This window comes from Centroberyx affinis, unplaced genomic scaffold (assembly GCF_046629955.1).
Source record: "Centroberyx affinis isolate AG114_WGS23_722 - 3 ecotype Tasmania unplaced genomic scaffold, CSIRO-AGI_Caff_v1 ptg001479l_1, whole genome shotgun sequence".
NCBI lineage: Eukaryota > Metazoa > Chordata > Actinopteri > Beryciformes > Berycidae > Centroberyx > Centroberyx affinis.
Genome location: NW_027279947.1, coordinates 235001 through 258920, shown reverse-complemented (window position 1 = coordinate 258920; position 23920 = coordinate 235001). Strand labels below are relative to the sequence as shown.

The window sequence follows — 23920 nt, the reverse complement described above, 5'->3', positions numbered from 1 at the left end:
CAACATGTTTGGCACCCACACAAAGAAAACCGAGACACACAGAGAAACGACATTTACCGTCAGACGACTGCATTTACACAGATAATAAAACCAAAGGTAACTAGTGTGTGTGTTGTGTTTGCATGTGTTTGAAATGCACAGTGTATTGGTCAGTGTTGTGGTCAAAGTGCACATTGTTGCAATAGAAATGTCTAGAGATGTGAAGATTTGTGATATGAATCTTCTGGTGGAGCCTTGAATCTCTTCAACACAGCATTCGCACAGGTTTTCATTCATGATCCACTTGTAGGTAAAGTACAGCGGAAGAAGAAGTACAGAGTACAGAAGAAAACAAACACACTGGCCTGAAGAGAATGTTCTCTGCTTCATTGATATCTGCATTTGTATTTCAAGGATGTCTTGTTCAGTTCGGCCTTTGACGTCAGCTCTTTAGCAGTGAGAAGTGTTAATATTTGTTTATTATCAAGTTGTTATTAAGCCACAGGGCAGCTCTCCTGTTGGACTTTACCTGTGTAGTGCTAACAGCAGAACAACAGAGGCAGATACAGGTGTGGTATGGCTGTAGCTTGGCCCAAGTGGTAGATACTGATAGGAAAGTAATTTTACAACAAAGGTGCTTTGGTTTGAACTACTTAATCTGTCAAAAACTCACACCGGGTCTTAACCAGCAGGAGGGAACTAATCCTTTGACAATAGGCTCTGATATGCATACATATGAGGGAAGGAATGGTGGTAGTTCAGATACCATTCTGTTCCACATCATCAAATAGAGTGAATTTAGCATTTCAAATGAATTCAGAAACAGGCCTGCAGTGTGATGTGATGCAGTCGTTGGAGATTGTGTAAATGAAATGTATTTGGGGTATTCATTCCCTGTCAAGAAAACATCCATCGCTAGCTTTGTCCTTGACATACAGTGAGCAAGACAATGTATTTTGTACAACTTGCATAACTTTATTCATAGAGCACTTTTCAAAATCAAAGTTACAAAGTGCTTCACAACAAGGAACAAGTGCAAGGAATAAAGCATGTAGTGAGAAATAAAATGTCAAACACTGTAAAAACACAGTGGAGAGATAAAAACACAAAACGAATGAATGAACATGGGTAAAATCAGACCAAGATTAAAGGTAAGCTTTTCAATAAAAGTATGTTTTAAGAAATGATTTAAAAGAACAGTCTTGATCCTTTGTATCATGTTGTGTATGCCAAAGCCTACTATTGCAAAACAAATTTCCCTGTGGGATAATAAAGTATTCTTTTCTAAATCACTGTAATATTGCTGTAATATTCCTATAGGGACTTAAAGTGTGTCTGTGGTGCTCAATAGTGAGCTTATGGTGCCTTTATGATATTTGTCCTATTTGATAGTTCTCCTATAATGGTATTACTGTAATATCCCCATGAGATTCCTACAGGTCTGTGATATCTGTATTATTGTAGTTCTTTTAGCTGAGAGTTATAATAAGCTATAAATTCAGAATTTGTGAGTTAAGTCCAATTGAATCTGTCATTTATGTTCATTTTAATGAGTTTCGGTTTAAGTATTGGTTTGGTTACTTTATGAAAATATAGAAGTCATACACCTGAGTTATTACCTTTACACAACTCTCTCAAATGTTAACTGGAAGTAGGGTTATGAAAAACAAAAAAAGGACTCTGTTACTACGGGCAACAGTCTCCATGGGGACTCATTCCATTTTTTAGCATCATAGCTTTTGCAGGCAGTATTAAAATAAGGTATGAGCAGTGGAGAAAATATGTTTTTTTATGTTAAAGGTGAACTCAAGTCTGAGTTTTTGTGTGCAATTCAAGTTTCATTTCCATACATTTTTAAACTAAAAAAGATAGCTTTGTTGAAAAAAGCCACACAGTATCAAAATAAGGTATGAGCACTAGAGGAAATACGTTTTTTTATGTTAAAGGTAAACACCACTAAGATTTCTTGTTTATTATTCATGTTTTATTTCCATACATTTTAAGCTAAAATGTTTTTTTTAGCTGCAGCAGCTACTGTAAACTGTGCCTTTCTCTTCAGACCTGTTGAATCAGGAAACATTGTTCTTCCCCCACAGCTGAGTCCCAGTTATGGCCTTGCGGGAGCCACTGTAGCCTCCCACAGATCCCGACACACTCCTTGTCCCCCCGCCCCCCCAGACGACCCAGCATGCACCTCTCCATCCCCTCCATCCTGCTGGGCGTGGGAGCCAAGTGTCTTCTCAACTGGGGCCTGGTGCTCCTGCAGAGGAACCACATCTGCAGGAGCTTCGTGGGGGTTTTCAGCATTTCCGTGTCCGTCGCCGACACGGCCCTGACCCTCGCCGTCGCCGCCCTGCACCTCCAGGGCGACGGACTCTTCCTGGGCCTCCGGCTGACCAGGCATCACGTGTGCCTGCTGGTTCAAATCCTCGGGCAGATCTACGGCGCGCTGCAGTGGCCCATCGTGGTCGCGGCCGGCCTGGATCACTACTGCACGGTGTCCCAGAGGTCGCAGCTCGTGCCGGCGAGGGCCCGAAAGATCATCCGCTCGTTCGTCACCAGCCTGCTGTGGAATCTGGCTCTTCTCTACGTGTTCCTGCTGTCTGACTTCTTCCCCGTCTTGGAGGAAGAGTCTCCCTACCTGCTGCAGCGATGCTGGGTCTTCCACATGCCTCAGATCCTGCAGGTTGCCATGGCGCTCCTCCTGACCGCAGGCTGTGTCGTGTTGCACGCAGGATGGCCTCCGCTCGGCTGCTCCGGCCCTCGACTCTCAAAGCATCCCCCACTGAAAGACCAAACTATTGACCAAAGTGAAACTCGGTCCAGGAGAGAGATTGTTCACCAAGCCTCGTGGATATTTCTGAACACTTGGGCTCTGTTCCTGTTTTTTCTGGCCGCGTTCCTCCTTCTGCCGGTGGGAATACCCGCCTACCTGGGCCTGAACGTTCCCTGGCTTTGCTTCCTCAACAGCCTCTTGATAGGAGTCGTTTTATGCGCGGTCTGCCCGGCCTCGCAGTTAGCGCAGGGGTCGGCGGCGGTTCCCCCCGACAGCTTCTGCGACTGGAGGTTCAGCTGAGGGACAGACGAGCACCAGACGAGAGGCTTTATTTAGGGAAACGTCTCTACGCAGTGTGGTTAACTTCACGACGACAATACTGTGGGACAGTCTGAGGCTGTGCCGTTTCCTGAGCGCTGCGGCTGCTTCCACTCATGCATTTCACATTCATGCTCAGGCTGAAATAAACATACTCTGTAATTGGTCTTTTTGTCACATTTGTTTTTATGCCTGTATGTATGACTTCTATTGATTGTGTGCGTGCGTTTGCTCTTTTTGTGTTTCTCTGTACATTTCTGTATCTTTAAAGCACCTTGGTACATTCTATTATTTATACAATATGTTGTTTTTTAAAGCACTTTGGAACAAACTTGCTTTGTTTTTAAAGTGCTACATGAATAATCTTAAAAGCACATTGGTGACTGCCATACAGCCTCACAGTGTATCTTGTGTAAATGTGAGAAACCTATGTAAATGAGGAAATTATGAGGATAATATTGACATTATGAGCTGATAAGAAAGGCAAAGGACAACACTGGTTTGACACTACAGAACTTTACTTGAATTTGATCCAAGTTCATTGTCTATACAGGGTATATTTACAAGATTTGAAATCAGGGAAGGGCAAAAAAACAAGAAAAAAAAAACAAAAAACACTAGATACAACTGAGGTATTAGCTAAAAGCATTTACAGGTATGTAATTTACTAGTAAATATCAATTATGATAAACGGTTAGAGATGCAGTGTCTTCTGCTTAAAAAACATCTTTTTATATCACAACATGAGGTAGGAGAACAGTGTCTCGATTCATGCAAGAACAAACGTCTCATCACACTGTAGTATTGGCAACGTAGTATGCAATGGTCATACACAGACACTGCGTTTTATGTTTCAGAATAGCATTGAGGGGGGAAAAAATGTTTCATTTAACAAAGCCATAAATATTTTTTTTCATCTTCCTAATAGGATGTGTAAGGTGTATAAAATGAAAACATGGTGTACCTATTCTTAGTAACCAGTCACGCCTATCCATGTGATCAATCTTATCACAAGGTGCAGCCTACTTCCTAGCTCTCCCACACCGGCATATAATAATTGCTGGCTGAAAAATTATACACCCAACTACAAAGCATATCATCTGTCAACAGTTCAAAAGAGTTGGAACTAGTTTATAGTCTTCATACAGCCAGGAAGCATTCCATGGATATGCAAATCCTGTATTCAAATGTATTCAAATGGTAAAGCCGTGCTCCTTCCAGTGGGACGGGGCGAATCCTTATTTTAGTGAGTCGGGCAAACTTCACACCTATAAAAATTCTGTACAAAGCATATCCAAGTTCTCATAACACTGCAAATGCAAGAGGGCCCAGCACGCCGTGTTACAAGAGATTTTTTTTTTTCTCCCCATCATTTTTAAAGTCCATTTTCTCATTATGGCATACAACTGAAGTAGACAAAGAGTGCCCCCTTGTGTATAAAATGCAACTTACACAGAAAATAAAATACAGAAATACATCAGACATCCCCTTAAAGTGTTGTAGAAAGGATCTTTTTGTTGACTGCTGAAGAGGTAATTATGTCGATAAAAAAACTAATACTGATTATCATTTGAGTGATGTCATCACATCCAAACAATGCATTCCATTCCAAAAGACCACCGCCAAAGATACACCATCTCAAATCAGACGACATGACTACACACCCACAGAGCTACATGAGCAAGTCTTTCCCTTTTCATAGCTGCTGTGCTTCAGTCACAAGTGGGTGGCCGACACACCGAAGCGCCCACACACACGCGCGTGCACACACTCACAGATTTGTATAATTTCCAAACCAAATTAGGCTACATTTTATGTTCTTGGTAAATTTGACTTTGACTTTGCATTTAGCCAACTTTTTAACCATTAAGAATAATTCCATTATAAAACTTGCGCATCTTCAGTCAAAGTTCATCATGCATATGAGCCATCTCAATAGCTTGTGCGTGACGTGGGGAAACATCTTTTTACAATAAACAGATCGATAGAGTGGCCCGGTGACACCAAACAAAGGGCAGCGAAACATGCAAAAAAAAATTCCAAAAAACAAAAAACATTTTTTGTTTTTCAAAATGCATTTTCTTAACAAATGTTTAGTTTTCCATTTTGCTGGGGGCGGGGTCAGGTTAACAAAGAGGAAAATCTTATTACATTACACATCAACAGTCCATCAAGAAAACAAATTAAGCAATCAGTTCAGAAGGGGAGAACTGTGTAACAAAGCATTTTCCTATTTCGTGTTTGTCCTGCATCATGTCTCAGAAAACCATGCTTTTCACTCCCCAACATCCATTTTACACCCTTGTTGCAGGGTCACCACTGACAAAAGTCAAGCTATGATTTCTGCAAATATTACTTTTTTAAAAAAGAAAGGAAAAACATTTAGTCTGTTTGGAGCCTCAGTTCTGGTCCAATTTATATAACCTTTTGAAGATTATTCATATAAGAACAGTTAATATATTAATGACTACTGTATTTACAAAGTGAATATAAATCTTTAGTTAATACATTAAATATCTTTTTCTTTCATAATTTCAATAAAGGTTTATATGGAACAACAGTAGAGTGTACAATTGCGGCATGGGTTTGATTTTTTGGCTTACCCAGTTCTCATATCGGACTCTCTGCCTTCTCATGAAAACACCTGCGTTTATGACTACTAGCAAACCACAACTGTACTCTGCCCGGTCTTTAAGGTCTGTTATTGTAAAGGGAGGCTGTGTAAGAAAATCTGCATTGAACAGGATGGAGCACAGTGGAATGTCTATCAATTTGCATTTATAGCAGATGCATAAAAAAAAGCTCAGAGTTTAGCCAAGGCTAATCCCCTTCTTTTTAAACAATTATTTACACACACTCGGTTGCAGGAGATCTCCTTAGTGGCAATAAAAAGCGCTTTTGCCTGGCAACTGACACAATAACAGTCCTCTCTTCCTCTGGCTGGACGTCTGCTCGCTCTCCTGGGCATCTACAAAACACTGCACACCCCCCCCCCCCCCCCCCCAGCTGATCTGGCACTGGAGATGGATGGATGGATATGTGTGTGTGTGTGTGTGTGTGTGTGTGTGTGTGTGAGAGTGAGTGAGTGAGTGATGGCCGTTCTGTGAGAGAGAGAGAGAGAGGAGAGGGAGGGAAGTGGAGAGAAGGGGGATCCTGTACAGTCTCACCCGAGGGCAGGGAGAGGCCCCCAGACAACAACAGCTGCCCCCATTCTGACGGCCCGGACAAAAGGGGCTCCCTGTGTTCCCCTGGCGTCCGGGCCACCCAGCCAGCCGCAGGGAGAGGGCGTCAGTCCCCTGCGCGCTCCCCTCCTCGGCCCTCGCCTCCCTCTTTCCTCTCCTCCGCCCGGTACTGTTTGTTCAGCCAGGCGGAATAACGTGAAGCAGGGGCCGGACAGACCCGAGGCCCAAACCACCCTGGACTAACCGCTTTCACCTGTGACCCACATTCCCAGAACAAGACGACGCTCCGGCAAACAGGGTGGGGATAAAAACTGTCCGCTGACAATGAAGTCAAATAAAAACAAAAAAACCCCCAGAAAACAGGGACAGACTGGAGCTTTGATCATCTTCTGGGAACGCTGGGGCCATTGTTCTGCCTGAGTGCTCGGACCGCGCCGACACACTCGAGTGTGTGCATGCGTGTGCGTGTGGGCATGTGAGGATGTCGTATTATGGTAACACAGTACAGCTACCACACATGTGAAGCTCTGCCTTTCTCCCTCGTACAAAAGCTACACTGGCTCAAACCCCCCCACCCGCCCAGACGCATTCCTTTCCCGGGGGGTCTTGGGAGTCGGAGAGGGAAGGCAGGGGGGGGGGCGGGGTTAAGTGCATAACACCTCTCATGAGCTTCCACATGCCAAGCCTGAAAAGAACACAGTGTTTCCTGTCTAGGCCAAAGTGGGTGAAAACCACAGTGTTAAGGAGTTTCCCAGCAGAGGGCATTGGTGCTAGCCTACAGCAGTGGAAGGTGTGAGGTCTCCGAGGAGGGGAGGGGAGGGGGTTCGGGGAGGGGCAGAGGGCCGGGCAGCTGGCGGATCGGCCAACAGACTGTTTGGTCTGTGGCGGGAGAGTCCAGGTGCTGCACAGCAGACTGAAGATGAAAAGAGGAAACTAGCGGCTGGGATCCAGACCAGAGGACTAGCTAGCTACCTTGGGGCTCGCACTCAAACACTCATTTCAAGTTCAGCGTCACTATTGGCATATTTTCATGAGGTTTTACGACGTCTGCAAAATGTTTTTTTTTTCTTTGTACAATAAAGGTCTTTTTCCTCCATATAGATTTGTTGTTTTTACACATGTAGAACTTTTTAAACTTTTCTCTCTTTGCATTTGATAAGTGAACAGAAAAGGAAAACTGTAATGAAAATGTCCATGCAGTTTCCTGCAGTCGCTGGTACTTGAGCATTTGGGCTGTATGTACAGAAAGACAGAGAAGAGGGCACACACAACCAGGCGCCATTATGTGTCCGAGGGCACCAGGCGCTGTGCCAGGTAGTAGTATGAAGTGAAGTTCGCGAGAAGCTGAGACAAGAGTCTGTGTCTGAGCTGAACTCCTAAAATCTCTGTAGATTGCAACTCTTCAGCTCCAGAATCCAGAGGGACGGGGAAGGGAGGTGAAGTTTGTGGGGGGGGGAGCGAGAGATGGGTTGAAATGGTCTCCAGTTGACCAAACTCCTGTCTGTGAAGCAGCCGTTTGTTCAGTAAAAACTATAAATTAAATCAAACATATACATGCCCAAAAAAAATGTTTAAATACTGTTTAAAAGAGAGGGGAGGGGAACACATGAAGCAATAATAAAAAACAACAACATAAAACTCATTTCTTTTAAATTGATGTTAAATTACAAAAACAAAAGTCAGTCCTACATTGGAAAAAAAAAACAAAGGGGAAAAAGGGTGAGATGCACAACGATAAAAAAAAAAAAAAAAAAAACAGCCTCATGGGAGATGTGGAGCTCTTTTCTGGTTCAGGCTGATTTGTTTGTGTCTGTCGAGTTGGCGGATGATGGGGGGGGGGGGGGATGAGGGAGGGGAGGGAGCCAGGGGCCTGGATGGGCGGCAGCTACTTTTGGCCGGCCTCTGGGGCCTCTGAGGTGGAGGAGGAGGAGGAGGAGGAGGGCGGGGAGTGGGCATGGGGGGGTCCGGTGGAGGGGGTGAGGGGAGGAGAGGGGCTGCCTCCCGCCGTGCCAGGCTGGGCCATCTGCTGCTTGAGCTGGGAGATCATGCGCTCCAGCTTCTCCCGCGCCTCCCGCTCCCTGCGCAGCTCCTCCTGCAGCTCCTGCCGGTCCGCCTCCGCCCGCTCCAGCCGCTGACGCAGCTCCGACAACTGGGAGACAGAGAGAGAGAGAGAGAGAGAGAGAGAGAGAGAGAGAGGGGGACATGAGGTCAGGTTAGTCTCAAGACACACACATGCACAGACACAGACACACACACCCATTCTCCCCACTGCCAGACAGTCTGAGTTTGACGCCAAGGGGAGCGGGGCAGGAGGAGCCAAAGCTGCAGAGAGACAGACAGAAGGGGAACATTCCAGTCCTGAGCTCAGCCAGCATAACAGCTCCTATCTCAAGATAAAGCCTACTGGAAACCCAAACAAAGGCCCTGTGTGTGCCGTGGCTGAGCTCACACACACACACACACACACACACACATAAACACACCTGTGCGCGTACACACACACACACACACACAGTTGGGAAACTCTCAATCACAGTCACAGATGAGATCCTAGTACCATTTCCCCAGTCTCAAGGTTGTGCAGAATATCGGCTCAAGCGACTCCACATCCCTCGGAGGAGACATGCAGGTGTGCGTCGGCCTTGACTGCGTGTCACTATGACTGTATGTGACTTCCAAGAGTGCTGCAGTGAGAGCATCGACCTGAATTCTTTGCAGCTATCTGATGGGCATATTTTAAAGATGGCTCAGATTCTTTTTCCATCTAATGGATATGAACTGGTCAAAGGGAATGGTCAGTATTTACTGAGTGCCCACTTTCAATAAGTCCAACCTTTCAAGGCACTTGTTGAGGATCAACAAGTGAGTGAGGTGTGTTCTCTATTGCACTGATCCCTTTATGTGAGTTCCTGCTGTACCTGCACCATGAGCATCAGTATGAACTGTGTTACTAGGCAAGTCATTAATCTTTAGTCTTTTCAGTAATGCCACCAAGGCAAATTCCTGTACATTGACTGTACAAGGCAAATAAAGTGATTCTAAATGCAAGGAAGCATCAATGTGTAGAGCGCTGCACCGACGCTGCCGGGGTTAGGGGTTCGATTCCCACTGGAGCGCGGTACTATAAGATGCTTTGGATAAACAGGTCCACAAAATGGCATGTTATGCGATGCAAGCCAACGCGCATATGTGTGTTTCACCCATATCCATAACATATCTATGCTACACGTGCATGTGTCCCCAGCCCCACATCCATACCTGTGCGGCGTAGTGGGCCTCTTGCTGGCGCTGTGCCCCTGGTTCGCAGGCGCAGGCTTGCTGTCGGAGCTGTTCCAGACGGGTCTCCAGCTCCAGCTGTTCCTGGCGGGCCTGGCTGAGCCGCCGCGCCTGCTCGCTGTGCACCGCCTCCAGCTCGCTGCGAAGCTCCCGCTGCTCCGCGCTCAGCTCCCGCAGCCTCGCCGCCTCGCCCCCGCGCACTGCCTCCAGCTCCTGGAAACACAGAGACTAAGTCAGGGGAAATAATAATAGTACTGCAATACTTTGTTGACGGTCCTACAGATGAAGGAAGGTCTCCCTACTAAGCATCCTGCAGCCCAATCCAGGTAGAGACTGTTAAGTACATCTAAATCTAACCTTCGCCTTCAGCTCCTACATATGCAGTAAAGATTAGGGATGTGAAAAAAAAAAGGAGGAATTAATGGGAAAAGATGGAAGAGTAAATCCAAAACTGCTGTACATCCGTTTTGGAAAAAATCTACCTGAAATTCATCATTTAACATCTCTAAAATATACAGCATCTAGTCTGTAGAGGTACCGTTTTGTCAATTCAGATTTAAATTGCCTAGCATCCTTTAACTATAATATGTTTTAATTGTGTGCTATCAGTCATTTTATAACAGTTCATGTCACTTTTTTCAAATGGTGGATCTCTCATTTTGGAACAAAGCTCTTCACATGTTCAATCGAAATGAATGGAAGTACTGTTTGCCACAAAACCGCAATTCCGCCCACCATAAAAAAAAACCATTCCCTGTAGTGAGGGTTGAGCTGGTAGGTATAAATAATAACATAATTCAGTAGCTGGTGTAAATGAGTAATGTAGGTCAACCCAGTTTCAATTTAGTCCAAACAGAAATTAGACTTGACGGTTTAAATAATGTGTTCAAATGAACACACTGACATGAACAATATGTTATATATTGGGAAAACAAAATGATTTATATGAATTGGGGTGCCAACATATTCTCAAAATTACAAAACCATCTGAACTTAAGAATTTTTCTTTCTAGTCCCATCCAGGTTTCCAGAGGGAGGGAAGGAGAGAGGGAGGGAGGGGTCACTGGAAGGTGAACAACATCACCTCCACCATCCACGCCAAGGACACTTTTAATGGGCGAGGACAGTTACGGGACAGTTTATCTCAGGCTCATTTATCTTGGTCTTTGTTCTTCCCGACCGCCAACTCACCATCTCCAGCTGCAGCTGCTTGTGCAGGGTGGAGTTGAGCTTCTCCTGCTGCCTGCTGTACATCTGCATGATCTCCACCACGATCCTGTCCTTGTCGTCCTCCAACCCCCCCACCATCACTGCAGCAGCGCTAGCGGCGGAGCCCATGTCCTTAGCCGCTACTTCCGTTACCGGCGACAACAACGACGCAGGAGGAGGAGGAGGAGGACGAGGAGGAGGGGTGTGGGCGGGGGTGTGGGCGGCTTTCTTGCAGCCCGGGCTGCTGGTCTCCATGGAAACTGCCTGGGTTTGGCGTTCCCGCTCGGCGGCCGAGGCAGCAACGGCACGTTGGGATTTGGCCTCCTCGCCGCCGGTAGCAACGGGAGGCGACGCATGAAGATCTGGGGAGGAGGGAGGAGGAGAAGGGAGGGAGGGAGAAAAGAAAAAAAAAAAAGAGAGAAAGGAGGAGGTTGAAAGACAGGAAGTGTGAGCCGAGCTGGTGCACACTCTCGCCCACGCTTAGTAACACCCTCGCACAACCTCACAAAAGCTCACACCTCTTTCTCAGCATGGGTGTGCACGCAAACACGCAAACGAACAACTAAGGCACGGCAACAACCAAGGAACCAAACATTTCGCCCACAAATAATTCCTCAGACACACGGAGAGATAGAGAGAGAGAGGAATAAAGGGCCTTGTGTGGGTGCTGTGCTGCTCTGTGTGGGTGTCTCCTCTGTTGTAACTCTGACTCGCTCTCTCACTGTGCCCTTTAAGGTGTGCATCATGGGAAACAGATCAAACAGGCAGTCTCACACTTACACACACACACACAGAGGGATGCTGTGGTGGAGCATGTGTAGGTTTTCTGAACCGCTGGTAATGACAGTGTGTTTGAAAATACAGGTTAAGAGACGCAGACAGACAGAGAACGAGAGAGATGTAGACACAGAGAGAGAGAGAGAGAAAGAATATGAGAACAGTGGGGTATTTACCAGCCTAATGTATTCATACAGTATGTGTGTGACAGGAAACAGGACGCTCTCCGCACAGCATGTCTGGCACTGGTGAGGAGATTCATTTACAGACTCCAGCTGACGTGTGCGCATGTGCATACACACACACTTAAAGAAAACACATACATACAGTCTCCCGCACAACATGCACAGAGGCGATAGTAGAAATACACAAACACACACAAATGACAGGAGTGAGTCATCTGAGAGTGTGCGCGTGGTTGTGCGTATGTGTGTGTGTGTGTGTGTGTTTGGGGGGGGGGATCAAAAGGATGGAGGAAGGGGAGAGAGGGGCACAAGAGAAAGAGTGAAAGGCGAACAGACAGACTAGGAGACAGAGAGAAAAGCATTCACAGAGAAAGAAAAAAAAGGAGAGAAAAGAGAGGAGGAGGGAGGAGGAGGGAGAAGGAAAAAAAAAAAAACAGTGACAGCAGACTGTGAGGGAGGCGGAGATGAAGGGAGCCAGAGAAGAAAGAGAAGAGGATGGATGGAAAAGGAAGTGCGGGAGCAGACGGAGGACAGACTCAGAGAGGATGTGGAGATAGCTGCCAGGAAAAGAGGGAGGATGGAGGGAAAGAGACAGATTGGCTGGAAAAGAAAGGGGAAGCAGAATGCCTGAGAGATATGCACGAGCCGAGAGAGAGAGGGAGAGAGAGAGAGAGAGAGAGAGAGAGAGAGAGAGAGAGAGAGAGAGAGAAAGAAACTAATATAAACTAGAGAGAGCCTGACAGTCAGACATGGCGTAATAATGGCAGAGGGAAACCATGTCCACCATTTCTGTGACTCACCCTCGCTCATATACCCAGACACACACACATCTTATTAATACATGCTCAATATACACACACACACACAATATTAACACACACACACACACACACACACACCATGTGCACAGCGGAGGTCATTGCCATTTCCACCCCTCTTGTTCATCAATAGCGATGTGCCCCCAGAGCTTTTATGTGAAGGTCAATGTATGATTATGTGTGGCTGCAGGCAGCAAAGTGTGTGTGTGTGTGTTAGACGGATGTGTAGGTCGTATGTTTACAGTATGCACGTGTCTGCTCTGTGTGTGTTATATGAATATGATATGCACGTCTCTGCCATGTTTATGTTGTATGCATGTAACATGCGCATGCCTGCTGTGTATGTGTCATTTATTTATAGTATGCATGTGTCTGCCGTGTGTGTGTCATGTAGTATGCGCTCGAGTTAGACCGATATCGGGCTGATTTTGGTAATTTATTAAAAATAGGATATCAGCCAGTCAATGACATCCACCTCTGATATGAAGGACATTTTTACTGTACAACTAATTAATGCTACATTGAATGTCTATAGGACGCCCTTAGCCTGAATTGATTCTAATGCAGCATTTTGACCGCATACATGAATATTGCTTTTATCATCACTACTATCATCATTATCATTGTAATCTTTGGTTTCGTAGAAAACCTTTAGAGGCTTTTCCACAATGAAAAAACTAAATTCTTTCTTTTTTTTTGGCATGAAAATTTTAACATTTTAAAATATTTAATACTGGCCCGAATTATGAGCTATCGGCAGTTTCACTTCAAAAATATTGCCTTCAAAAATGCTTATTGCTCGAGCCCAGTATGCTTGTGTTTGCTCTGTTTATGTGTTGTATACATTTACAATTTGTGAGTAAAGAGCAATTCTGACTCTGAGATACTGAACACCAAAGTTTTGAAGTGAAATATATCTTCATAGCTCAAAAAGGCCTGGACCCTGATGGTACTTTGAATGAAATCCCAGGACAATTAAGATTTCCAGTTTACAAACATCAAATGTCACTTTGAAGCTGTGTGTGCGTGCCTCATCAATAGGTGTCTGCTGTGTTTGCGTGTGGGACATATGGTGAGTGTGGGTCAACTCTGTGTGCGCCCTGTGTGTTTTCATGTGTGTGTGTTGTTACTGACCCATGGGCGGCTCGTCGTGGCCCAGCGCTCTGCGGCTGTAGTGGTGTTTGAGCAGCGCCCCCAGCACCTCGGGGCTCACCTCCGCCTCCCTCCGCAGAGACACGTTGGGAGCCACCATCTTATCATATGTGTACAGGTAGTAACTGGGGGAGATAGAGAGAGAAAAAAAAGGAGACATGTAAACACTGAATTGACCTTATACGATAAGAAATTCTTGTTATTGAGATACAGAATATACTGCATACGGTTTTAATAGCGCTAAACAGTCATTTCACTATAATTTCAAATCATCATTCAAAATATAATTCCTGGAGTATCTTCAATTCCTGGTGGCTCAAACAGTTAGTGACCTAATCAACACAGGACTGCTTGGGTTCACATCCAGGATCATGGTATAATACAAATGCAAAGGGGGGCTAAGAGGAAAAAACACAAGTGGGGTACACAACTATTTATGCACGTATTGAATTAAACTTATATATCTATTTTGTTTTTGTTTGTTTTTGTTAGCCTAGTCATGATGTTAGCCATGTCAGCTTTCACATATTTGTCTGTCTCATGAGCGAAAAGATTGCAAAATGTTAGAAACTTTGTAATGCTGATATAAATAAAGAGAAACCATTAGCATCACTTGGGGGTTTAGGCCAATATGTACCTATACTACAATACAACGCAGCTGAATCAGAGGACAGTAAATTGGCAACTGTTTAAGCCTACAGTAACTGCACCATCTGAAGACAGGAGCTGAAACACAGTGTTACATATGGATATTTCTTATCGTGTGTTTACAGGACCTCAGCCTGAACAGACCTCCAGCTTATCTCAAATGTCCAGGTAGCGGGTGCAACTGCGAGAGATAGCGCCTGGAGATGCGCTGAAGTCATTGAGCCAACACTATCTGCCTATTCCTGGCTGCATGGTGGGGAGGGAAAGAGAGGAGAGGAGAGGAGAAGAGAAGAGAAGAGAAGAGAAGAGAAGAGAAGAGAAGAGAAGAGAAGAGAAGAGAAGAGAAGAGAAGAGAAGAGAAGAGAAGAGAAGAGAAGAGAAGAGAAGAGAAGAGAAGAGATTCAAGCAGAAAAAAGGAGAGAAGAGAGAGCGAAGCTGAGAGAGAGAGAGAGAGAGTGAGAGAGAGAGAGAAGAGAGGCTTTGAACCCCTCCCCCACTAGCAGTCCCCTCCAGACAGAGCTAGGGCTGGAGCTGTGAACTAGGTTGAGCATGACAGCTCACTAGGGCTCTGCCTGCAATACTACGGCGCTACCAACCAAGCCTGGCTTTCTGTCCTCCAGATAGGAATGCAGCACTGGAGCTCTGCCTGCTCGCCTAGCTGGAAATTTGAAACTCCTTCACATGAAATGGCTAAGACGTGATTGAATAATGTAAGCCTGGCTCATATTTGACAAGTGTACCACTAATGGATGTTGGTAGTAACACGAATACGACGTTAAGTGCCTTGGCTGTCTACAAAGCCGCTTGGCTGTAGAAATGCAATTCATTATTACTAAGGCTCCAATGCAAACGACATGCTCAGAACTGGTCAGCGCAAGTCATGACTGGTTTTGAGACTGGACCACGTCACGTGACGCTGGTAGGTGACCAGATGAGGCGGGCTCTAATCCTGCTTTCGCCAATGTGTCTAGCCCGATGTCTGCCGGCCTCCAGTCAGTCAGTCAGTCAGTCAGTCACGTGTGGCTGTCTGTATCTCAACTATGGCACTGTAAACCAGCTAATTCCAGCCTTTAATCTGGGTCAGATTACTGGGTTAGCTAGCAGAGTACTATATCCCAGCACAGTGTGCTCTGGGGACGGCTGGCAGAATCAAGGGATGGAGGGAGGGAGAGCAGCAGAAGTGAGCAATGGTTACGGGCAGGGATGAAGGGAGGGAGGGAGAGGCGCTTTTTCACAGAACACATTCGCAAAAATAACTGCTCTACAGAGCGATGAAACAAACAAATCACAATGTGTATGCCGTTGTTGAAATGGGGGCATTATGGGTAGTGTAGTACCTGGGGTGGACCAGGGCAGGGTGTCCCGGCTCCTCCTTGATGTCGGAGAAGAGACGGTTAAACACCAGAGTGGGCGGAGATGTTTTACCCTGTGGAACACAACACACACACACACACACACACGTTAATATCACAAAATATAGCAGAATATTGTCTTTCTAGATTTTATGTGAGGGTCACAATGTGAAAAGGCAAATGCAGCTTTTTCATCCACATTTATTGATCTTTGCACACCGTTTTGCAGTACAATAGGTGAATTATCACAGTGACAATCTGATACATGCCCACGGACACAAACACACACACACACACACACACAAGAAGAAGGAGCAGGAGGAAAAGGGAATGTGCTGTACTGCACACGGCGCTCTTACAGCCATAATCTAATAGAGCTAATATATGCATACATGTGGATGAGGGATCACCTATCAGACATCAGCTGAGAGAATGTGTGTGTGTGCATTTGTGTGTGTGTTGGAGAAAAAGATAATCATGATAAAGAGGTTCTATTCTTTGTGCGCACGTGTGTGTGTTCATCTAAGGTTGGGGTGTGTGCTGCAGGAGGGGGGAGGTGAAGAGCACGGCCTTTCAGCAGCTGTGTGTGTGTTTCCTGGCAGGTCATAGAGGAGAAGCGTGCCACTCTGAATAGGGGAGTAGGGGGTGTGTTTGTCAGCGGGGGGCGGGGTTGGGGGTGGTGACCCTGAGAGCTGACCCCTGTGTAGAGGAGGGGGAGGGGAAGAGGGGGATGTATGTAGGGAGCGAGGGGAGGTCATGGAGAGATGGGTGGGAGGAGAGATGGAGGGAGGGAGGGAGGGAGGGAGGGAGGGAAGGTACAGGGGACTGACCTTTCTTGCGGGGTCGGCATCGGCTTGCTTGCCACTGGGGGAGCAGATCTCTGCCGAGGATTTCCTCACCTGGCTCTCCTCCTCCTCCACTGCCTTCTGAAACACAGAGAGAGAGAGACTGGGGTTAAACCGATAGACAAACATACAGCAGGGTTAAATAGACAACAGAGAGAGAGAGAGAGAGAGGGAGGCAGACAGAGAAAGAGACAAGGGTTAAACAGACAAAGAGACCCAGGGGTTAAGCACAGACATAGAGTAAGCGGGAATAGATACAATTATAATACCCCAAACAATTAAAGTGATGTACTCTTGTCACGGAGCGTGGGAAAGGAGAGAAAGAGCAAAAGCGTAAGAAAAGAAAATTACGACCAACACCGCGGTCACAGAGGGAAAAGATAGAGACAAATGGCATTTAAACGATAGGAAATAGAGACAAATGGCATTAAAGAGATAGAAAATGGAGACAAATGGCATTAAAGTGCACGGTGAAAGTGAGCTATAGCCTGAGTCGGCGCTGATACAGTAGCGGAGAAAACGAAGGAGGCAGGGCAATGAATAAGCCAACGGTAGAGAGAGAGAGAGAGAGAGACAGCCTGAACGAGCCCGCTGAGGAAGGCCTATGAATAAAACACGGGAAAAGCTAAGCGGATAGGACTACATGGCTACAACATGGCCCGTCACTATGTGCTTGTGTGCGTGATTCATCGGTGCACATGCAACACAGTTGGAGTCTGCCTCTCGTATGTAAGGATGTACGAGTGTGTCTGTGTGTCTGTGTGTAGAATGTATATAATTCATTTTGTCAGCTTCATACCCTTTGCGCTCTGTGTGTGTTCAGTAAATACTGCTGGCGCTGCCGCTAGTTGTGTGTCTGTGTGTGTGTGTGTGTTTCTTTGAGCAAATCCAGGACACGCTCAGCGAGAGGCCACAAGCTGATGGGTTGATGCTTATCTGCGGCAGACAGGCCTGATGCTACACACAGGCTGCCTGCAGTTCACACATACACACACACACAAACACATGCAAACACCTTCAACCAAACTGACAGGTAGCACAGGCACCAGAGGAACAAGACTTTCCAGCATCGCAATAAAAGTCGCTAGATAGCCCACAGCAACAGAGAGATAGGGGAGAGGAGGAGAGAGAGCAGAGGAAGGGGGGGGGGGGGGGGGGGGATAGGAGAAGAGTCTCGAGAGAAAGTGGAAAGGCAGAGAGCAAGAGGAAGTGAGGGGAAGGAGAAAGAGAGGTAGAGGGAAGTAGTACAAGCCATCAATAATTGACTGACTAGCCTTTTAAAGCCAAGTATATACGTTTATCCACAGAATGCACACGCGTATATACACACACACACAGTAGGACACAGCGAATAATAAACAGACAGCCTTTCATCGGCCAGACTAAAGGATTTTCCTCTGCGCTGTATTGGCTAAGAGGCATTGTCAATTACCAGAGCTAAACAGCCTCAGAACAATAAGGCCAAATTACTGTGACAGCAAGGTATTAGCCACCCTGCATTTATATCAACTACTAGTCAGGATTTGTGTGTGCATGTGCATGTGTGCGTGTGTGTGTGTGTGTAGGGGATTGTCCCTTATTTACAAGGGCATGGATGAATGAGCATGTGCATGCAAATGTAAAATGCTGGAGCCATATGCGTAGCCAAGTGTGTGTGTGTGTGTGTATTAGCTGCCTGTGTAGAAGGGGGCTCGTCTGTTTACGAGTGCTTGTGGTTGGCGTTTTTCTCTGAGAGGCAGCACTGCAGCACTGAGGGGAGGGAGGGAGTGAAGGAGAGAGAGAGAGAGAGCGATAGAGCCAGGCAGAGAGGGGTGGGGGAGAAAGGGATGATGGGAAGGAAGGGAGAGAGAGTCCAAGGGATTGTGGGGCGGGGAGAGGGTGGTAGAGGGAGGGAGGGGAAAGAGGGAGGAGAATGACAGAAACAACAATAAACCCACTGCAGTGGTGTTGAGGCGAGCTGAGTCCTCGCTGGCTAGATTCCCTCCAATATCAAGGTTGTCACGGTGTGTGTATGTGTGTGTGTGTGTGTGTGTGTGTGTGTGTGTGTGTGCGTGTGTGTGTGAGAGGGCGCGTGTGGTGTGTGAGCGAGTATGTGTTGGAGGCAGGGAGACACCTCACTGGCTACATTCCTTTAATCTCAAATCTGTCATTCCTCTCCCTCTGTGTATGTGTATGTGTGTGTGTGTGTGTGTGTGTGTGTGTGTAAGTGAGTGAGTGAGAGAGCGAGACCATGGGGGCAAAGTGACATTAACACCAGGTCATCCGGAGGTCTCTCATCTGCTTGACCTCTACAACAGCAGATGTGCTGCTGACGAGACAACTGACAGCTCATTAAAAGGTAGGAGAGAGAGACAGAGAGAGAGAGAAAAAAAAAGAGAGAAAGAGAGGGAGAGAGAGAGAGAGTACACAAGGGAGTACTGTGCGATGCGTTAGTGTGATGTGTCTGCCTGTACGCGCACATATTTGTGTGTATGTGTGTGCGCACATACAGTATATAACATAGATGCACATATGTGTGTTTCTCTAATGGTTGCCGATGTTTCTCCCTGTAATTCCAGCTTGTCTGACAGTTGACAGCCCGACGCCCACCGCCCCCACACACACACATACACACACACACACACATACACACACACACACACCTGCTCATTACTCCTGCTGTTCTGCAAACTGCCACTGCTCTGTGTGACTCCTTAATGAGTGTGTGAGTATGGTTGTGTGTGTGCGTTTCTATACACACACACGCGTTTTCATATCTCCCCCCGTTGCCCATCTCTCTCTCCATCCATTCCACCTTCCAACCTCTCACCCACCCCCCACCTTCTCTCTCTCTCCACACCCCCCCACACTTTATTAAACACACACAGCGCTGTTGGTCTGTCCTAATCTGCAATAATGAAGCACCTCTCTTATCTGGGGTTGCTGCTGTGACACACACACACACACAAGCACCCACCCCCATGTCTCCGGCCCATTGTCAGGCTGAAGCTAGCCTTATGACAATGTGGATTAGCATTCCAGGCACTCGCTCAGCTGAACTCTGCCCCGTTGTTCCTAACCACCAGCAGTCTGCCTACTGCTGCAGCTAGCACGCACACACACATACACACACACACACACACACAAGTGCCACAGTCCATTCCACTACTATACAGCTAGATGAGACATACTGCGATGCAACAGACACACACAGCCTGGTGAACTTTTACACTGACCCATTTGCAGAGCCTCAATGCGGTCCCTAGACCATTAGGGCACATGACACTTCTCCGGCAGACACATTAGTGGAGCAGAACGTGGTTTCTTGTCTGTGTAGCCTGAGTGCTGTTAAATCCAAGAATAATGAGCACCACACTCGACCACAGACGTACACTCCCATATATATGCACTAACACACAAGTAGAAGAGTAAATGCACTCCGGTGCCAAGGCTATATTTCTACTTTAAGCTTCCCTCTGCAAAACCCTAACGTCTAATTTACGCAAGGAGAATAATGGTCGCCTTCTTTGGCGAAGGTTTGCAGCAAAGTGGCATTTCAAACGTAGATTGACATGTTCGTGTAGCAATTAGCCTGCATGAACAGTGATCTGAGAATCTACATGGAGAGAATATTGGTTCCGGTTGTCGCCGAAAATTTGCAGCAAAAAGGGCGTTCAAATGTAGGTTTAAATTTTAGTGTAGCGATTAGCCCGTATGAACACTAATCTGAAAATTTCTATTCATTTTTATACTACTTCATTATTTACTACTGGTTCAATATTTTTGAAGTTGTAAGTAAAAAGTAAATTGTGCGAACAGCTTTGGATTTCATAAGAGGTTGTTCTAGTGCAATCAGCACCAAATATCAGCCAACTTCTTTTTAGCAGAAGACTGCACAGGGTAAAGCTTTTGCCAGCGTCTGCTCCTCCCCATAGACAATGAGTGCAATCTGGTGTCTCTCTCGCTCTACGATTAATCTTCTCCTGGTGCAATTTATATGTAACTCGGCTAAAGGCAGACACACGGACATACACAGAGAGACAGACACACTCCCACACACACAGTGAACGAAGCCGAGGTCAAGCTCTCCTCCTCCCCGCTGTCTCTCCACTCACGTGGACACTCCAGATGACTGCCGTCTAAGCGCATACAGACACACACACACACACACACACACACACACACACACACACACACACACACACACACACACACACACACACACACACACACACACACACACACACACACACACACACACACACACACACACACACACACACACACACACACACACACACACACACCACCCCGCCAATCTCGGCTATAAATACACTCGCTGTCTCCTTACATGTATAATAAAACACATACACAGCTACTCCCCTCCACATACATATACACACAAACACTCCAAAGTGATGTATTTTCCATGGAGCAAATTGGCACTTACATCGAAAAATTTAGGAGCACTGGAAGGAAGTTTAGGAGGGTGATCTGTGAAAACAACCGTGTAACCATCCCGGCATTGAACTATAAGTCACACATATCGCTGTTGTGAAGTGAAACTCCAATTTTGGGGATTTTCATGTTTTTGCTTCAATTGAAGGATTACTTGTGAAACCCTTTCATAACCCCATTGGATAACCTAAAAATGCACGGTCGTCAAGCTAAAAACAAGTTCCTGAAAAGGTGATATTTGGGCGATACAAGGTTTTCACCCACCAGCATCAATATGCTCTATTTTTTGGCAATATGAGCTAATTCTTAGAAGAATATGCTACTTAACTGGTAATACTGTAAAACCCTGCCAAGCATAGAAGTCAGACACACACACACACACACATACAAAAAGGGCAACACAACCAGTCTCAACCAGCCCAATGAGAAATCTTATCTAGGGCACTATAAAGAGTGTGCACGCCTTGGTCTGACCTTTCAGCCCAGAGCAGCGAGACTGAGCATGTGTTATTATATTCTATTTAAAAGATAAAACCCCTTCTGTGCCCTGACACACATACACACGCACTGTTGGGCCAATTGTCTTCACATCTGTTGAAGCCCTGGCATCAGTGGTCATGTATGAAACACCAAACAAAACCCTAGCCAGCGTCACAATCTAGCCCAGGGGACAAATACAGAGGCTGAGGGAAGGCGGGGGGGTGGGCAGAAACAGTGAGGGGCGAGGGGGTACATAAAACCTAACTGTGCCACCCCTCCTTCCTCCTCCTCTTCTTCTTCTTCCCCTGCACGGCGCCCCCTCTAAGCCATTCATGTGCCTGGCATTCAGGAGGGAGGGAGGGAGGGAGTGAGGGAGCGAGGGAGCGAGGGTGGTGGGCAGCAGAGGAGGACAGAGTAATGCAGCTCATTCTCCTTTTCCTCTCTCTGGAGGAAGTAAACAACCTTTATTTGGGTGCCTTTTCATTCTCTCTCAGACAGCAAGGGAGGAAAGGAGGAACACACACACACACACACACACACACACTCACAGAGACAGTCAGTCACGCCCTGTCTGCTTCTCGACCACATCCTGTTCTGCTGAAGCCGTCGAGTGTGTCAAAGATCAGGCTGCAGATAGACAGACATACACACTGCCTGGCCCTAACTATGTGACAAGGCAACTACATGATTCCTATGGTATCAAGGCATCAATGTAAAGTCATTGTTTTCTCTGTGTGTGCTGCAGAGAAGAAATTCTGTCTTCTGTCTTCTCATTAAACTCACTAATGTCACTCTCTTACACTCCTACCACCTTCATAGAAGGTGACGATAACACTAGAAGATTTTTTTTTTTTGAGCCACGCAGACGTTCCCAGGCAACAGGCAACACTGTGAGCCACAGGGTCAGAAATCTATTCAAGTGTTTAACATAGTGATTAACACCACAATACTGAGGCAACTCCTTGGGTGCTGTTGTCCATCAGAGCTCCCCAAAAAAAGTTGATCTATGCATTGCTGCCTTTTGTTTGTGGTGAAGTTAAAAGAGATCTAATATATGAACTTTGGCTTCCTCTTTAGGATCTGGGTTTGTATGTCGTTTGCATCCGTCTACGGACCGCAGGTGAAAATTAGCTGTCTGCCAACTGGGGGAATAAATGTAATGGACTGTTTGACAAACAAAATTTTTTATATAAATTTAGCTGTGGCTAGTGAACAGGTAGAGGGCCCAGTGCTGAGGGTGGTCCCACCTGGCACCCCACACACAGACTAGAGGGCTTTGTATGGAGGATTTAATCCAATAAGCCATTTATCCATGGGCTGGGAGCCGCACTTTGTTTCAGCAGCCAAATCAATAGCAGCCCACAAGGGAACCAGGCAGCAAAGGGGGGAAATACACACTATTTGAAGGAATACACCATTTTTTTTGGGGGGGGGGGGGTGCCTTTGATTAACTTACCACTGTGCAATGAGAGGATTGGTTGTCATTTCAACTTCTGTGCTCCCGGTATTTGTCTAGTTCGCTACTGTGCATGCTAACTCACTTCAGCACTCGGTGTATAATGCTAAGTCGGCCATGAGTCAAGAGCATATTTACTATAAAGACAGCATATTACTTTAACATTTCAACTAAAAGATCAACAACCCTCGTCTCATTCCTCTCAGTCTTTCACCCACAGTGTTAAAAGCATTTGACCCTTCCTTTGGTTCTTAATGGAGAGAAGAAAGGTTGTTTTGCTTATGCGCTGTAGAGAAAATTGCTCAACTTATTTTTCTTTCACGTTAACCTTGGATAAACATAAATGTGATAATGAAGCAGAAAGACACAAACAAGGACAGGTTTAACAGGTGGACAGTCAGACAAACAGATGACAGAGACTAACAGCCAGAGGGGGAAAAAAAACAGACCGGCAGACAGCAGAGACAGACGAGGAGACAGACAGACAACATGTGACTGTCTGTTTGCTCCTTCCCCCAGACAGAGACACAAAGCCGCACACACACACACACACACACCTGTTCCTCCCTCTTTCCAAACACACAGAGAAAGAACAGAGCCAGACAAGCACACTGATAAGCATCAGCCAGACGAGTCATGCCAGAGTCACACACGCGCGCACGCACACACACACACACACACACACACACGGGCAGATAAGGACAGGTTAATTCCCGACTAGCTTTGGCTTGAGGCCTCAGGCACATTTTTGCACCACATGGGCACTCTGTCTAGACAGACACCACACACACACAGCACAAATACACACACACACACACACACACACACACACAGCTTTGCCCCTCCCTGCCAACAACATGTTGAGTGCCTTCCTCCATAGCCACAGCTCCAGTCAGCCATTTTACAATCCACACAACTACACCACAGCCATGATAGCCCCAGCCAATGGGACCCAGTGGAGCAACAGTTAATGTGAGTCTATGCGAGAAAATGTAGCGCCTTAAACCCAGTTATAAAACTGATAGCTTGG

The 23920-nt window shown here is 46.3% G+C and overlaps 2 protein-coding genes across 4 annotated transcripts in view; one reads left to right on the top strand and one right to left on the bottom strand.

The window, feature by feature from the left end:
- gpr160 (G protein-coupled receptor 160) lies at nt 1-3276 on the top strand. 2 transcript variants are annotated; one of them, XM_071526941.1, is made up of 2 exons: nt 1-96; nt 2039-3276. In XM_071526941.1, exon 2 carries the CDS (start codon nt 2168-2170, stop codon nt 3053-3055), a length of 888 nt encoding a protein of 295 aa, XP_071383042.1. In that variant the 5' UTR covers nt 1-96; nt 2039-2167; the 3' UTR covers nt 3056-3276. The 2 variants fall into 2 exon arrangements, with proteins under 2 accessions (XP_071383042.1, XP_071383041.1); XM_071526940.1 differs by having other exon boundaries at nt 8-96; nt 2076-3276.
- Nucleotides 3277-8140: 4864 nt separating this feature from the next.
- Nucleotides 8141-23920, bottom strand: part of skila (SKI-like proto-oncogene a) — a 31372-nt gene continuing 15592 nt past the window's right edge. For both annotated transcript variants that reach the window (XM_071526934.1, XM_071526935.1), the window contains exons 3-8: nt 16503-16598; nt 15658-15746; nt 13655-13797; nt 10723-11102; nt 9514-9744; nt 8141-8404 (exon numbers count right to left, since the gene is read on the bottom strand). In XM_071526934.1, coding sequence (XP_071383035.1) covers nt 8141-8404; nt 9514-9744; nt 10723-11102; nt 13655-13797; nt 15658-15746; nt 16503-16598 — 1203 coding nt within the window. The remainder of the gene's footprint in view (nt 8405-9513; nt 9745-10722; nt 11103-13654; nt 13798-15657; nt 15747-16502; nt 16599-23920) is intronic.

Bases quoted from the DNA above. Each gene is read 5' to 3' on its own strand.
- gpr160 (XM_071526941.1), top strand. From the start codon at position 2,168: ATGCACCTCTCCATCCCCTCCATCCTGCTGGGCGTGGGAGCCAAGTGT.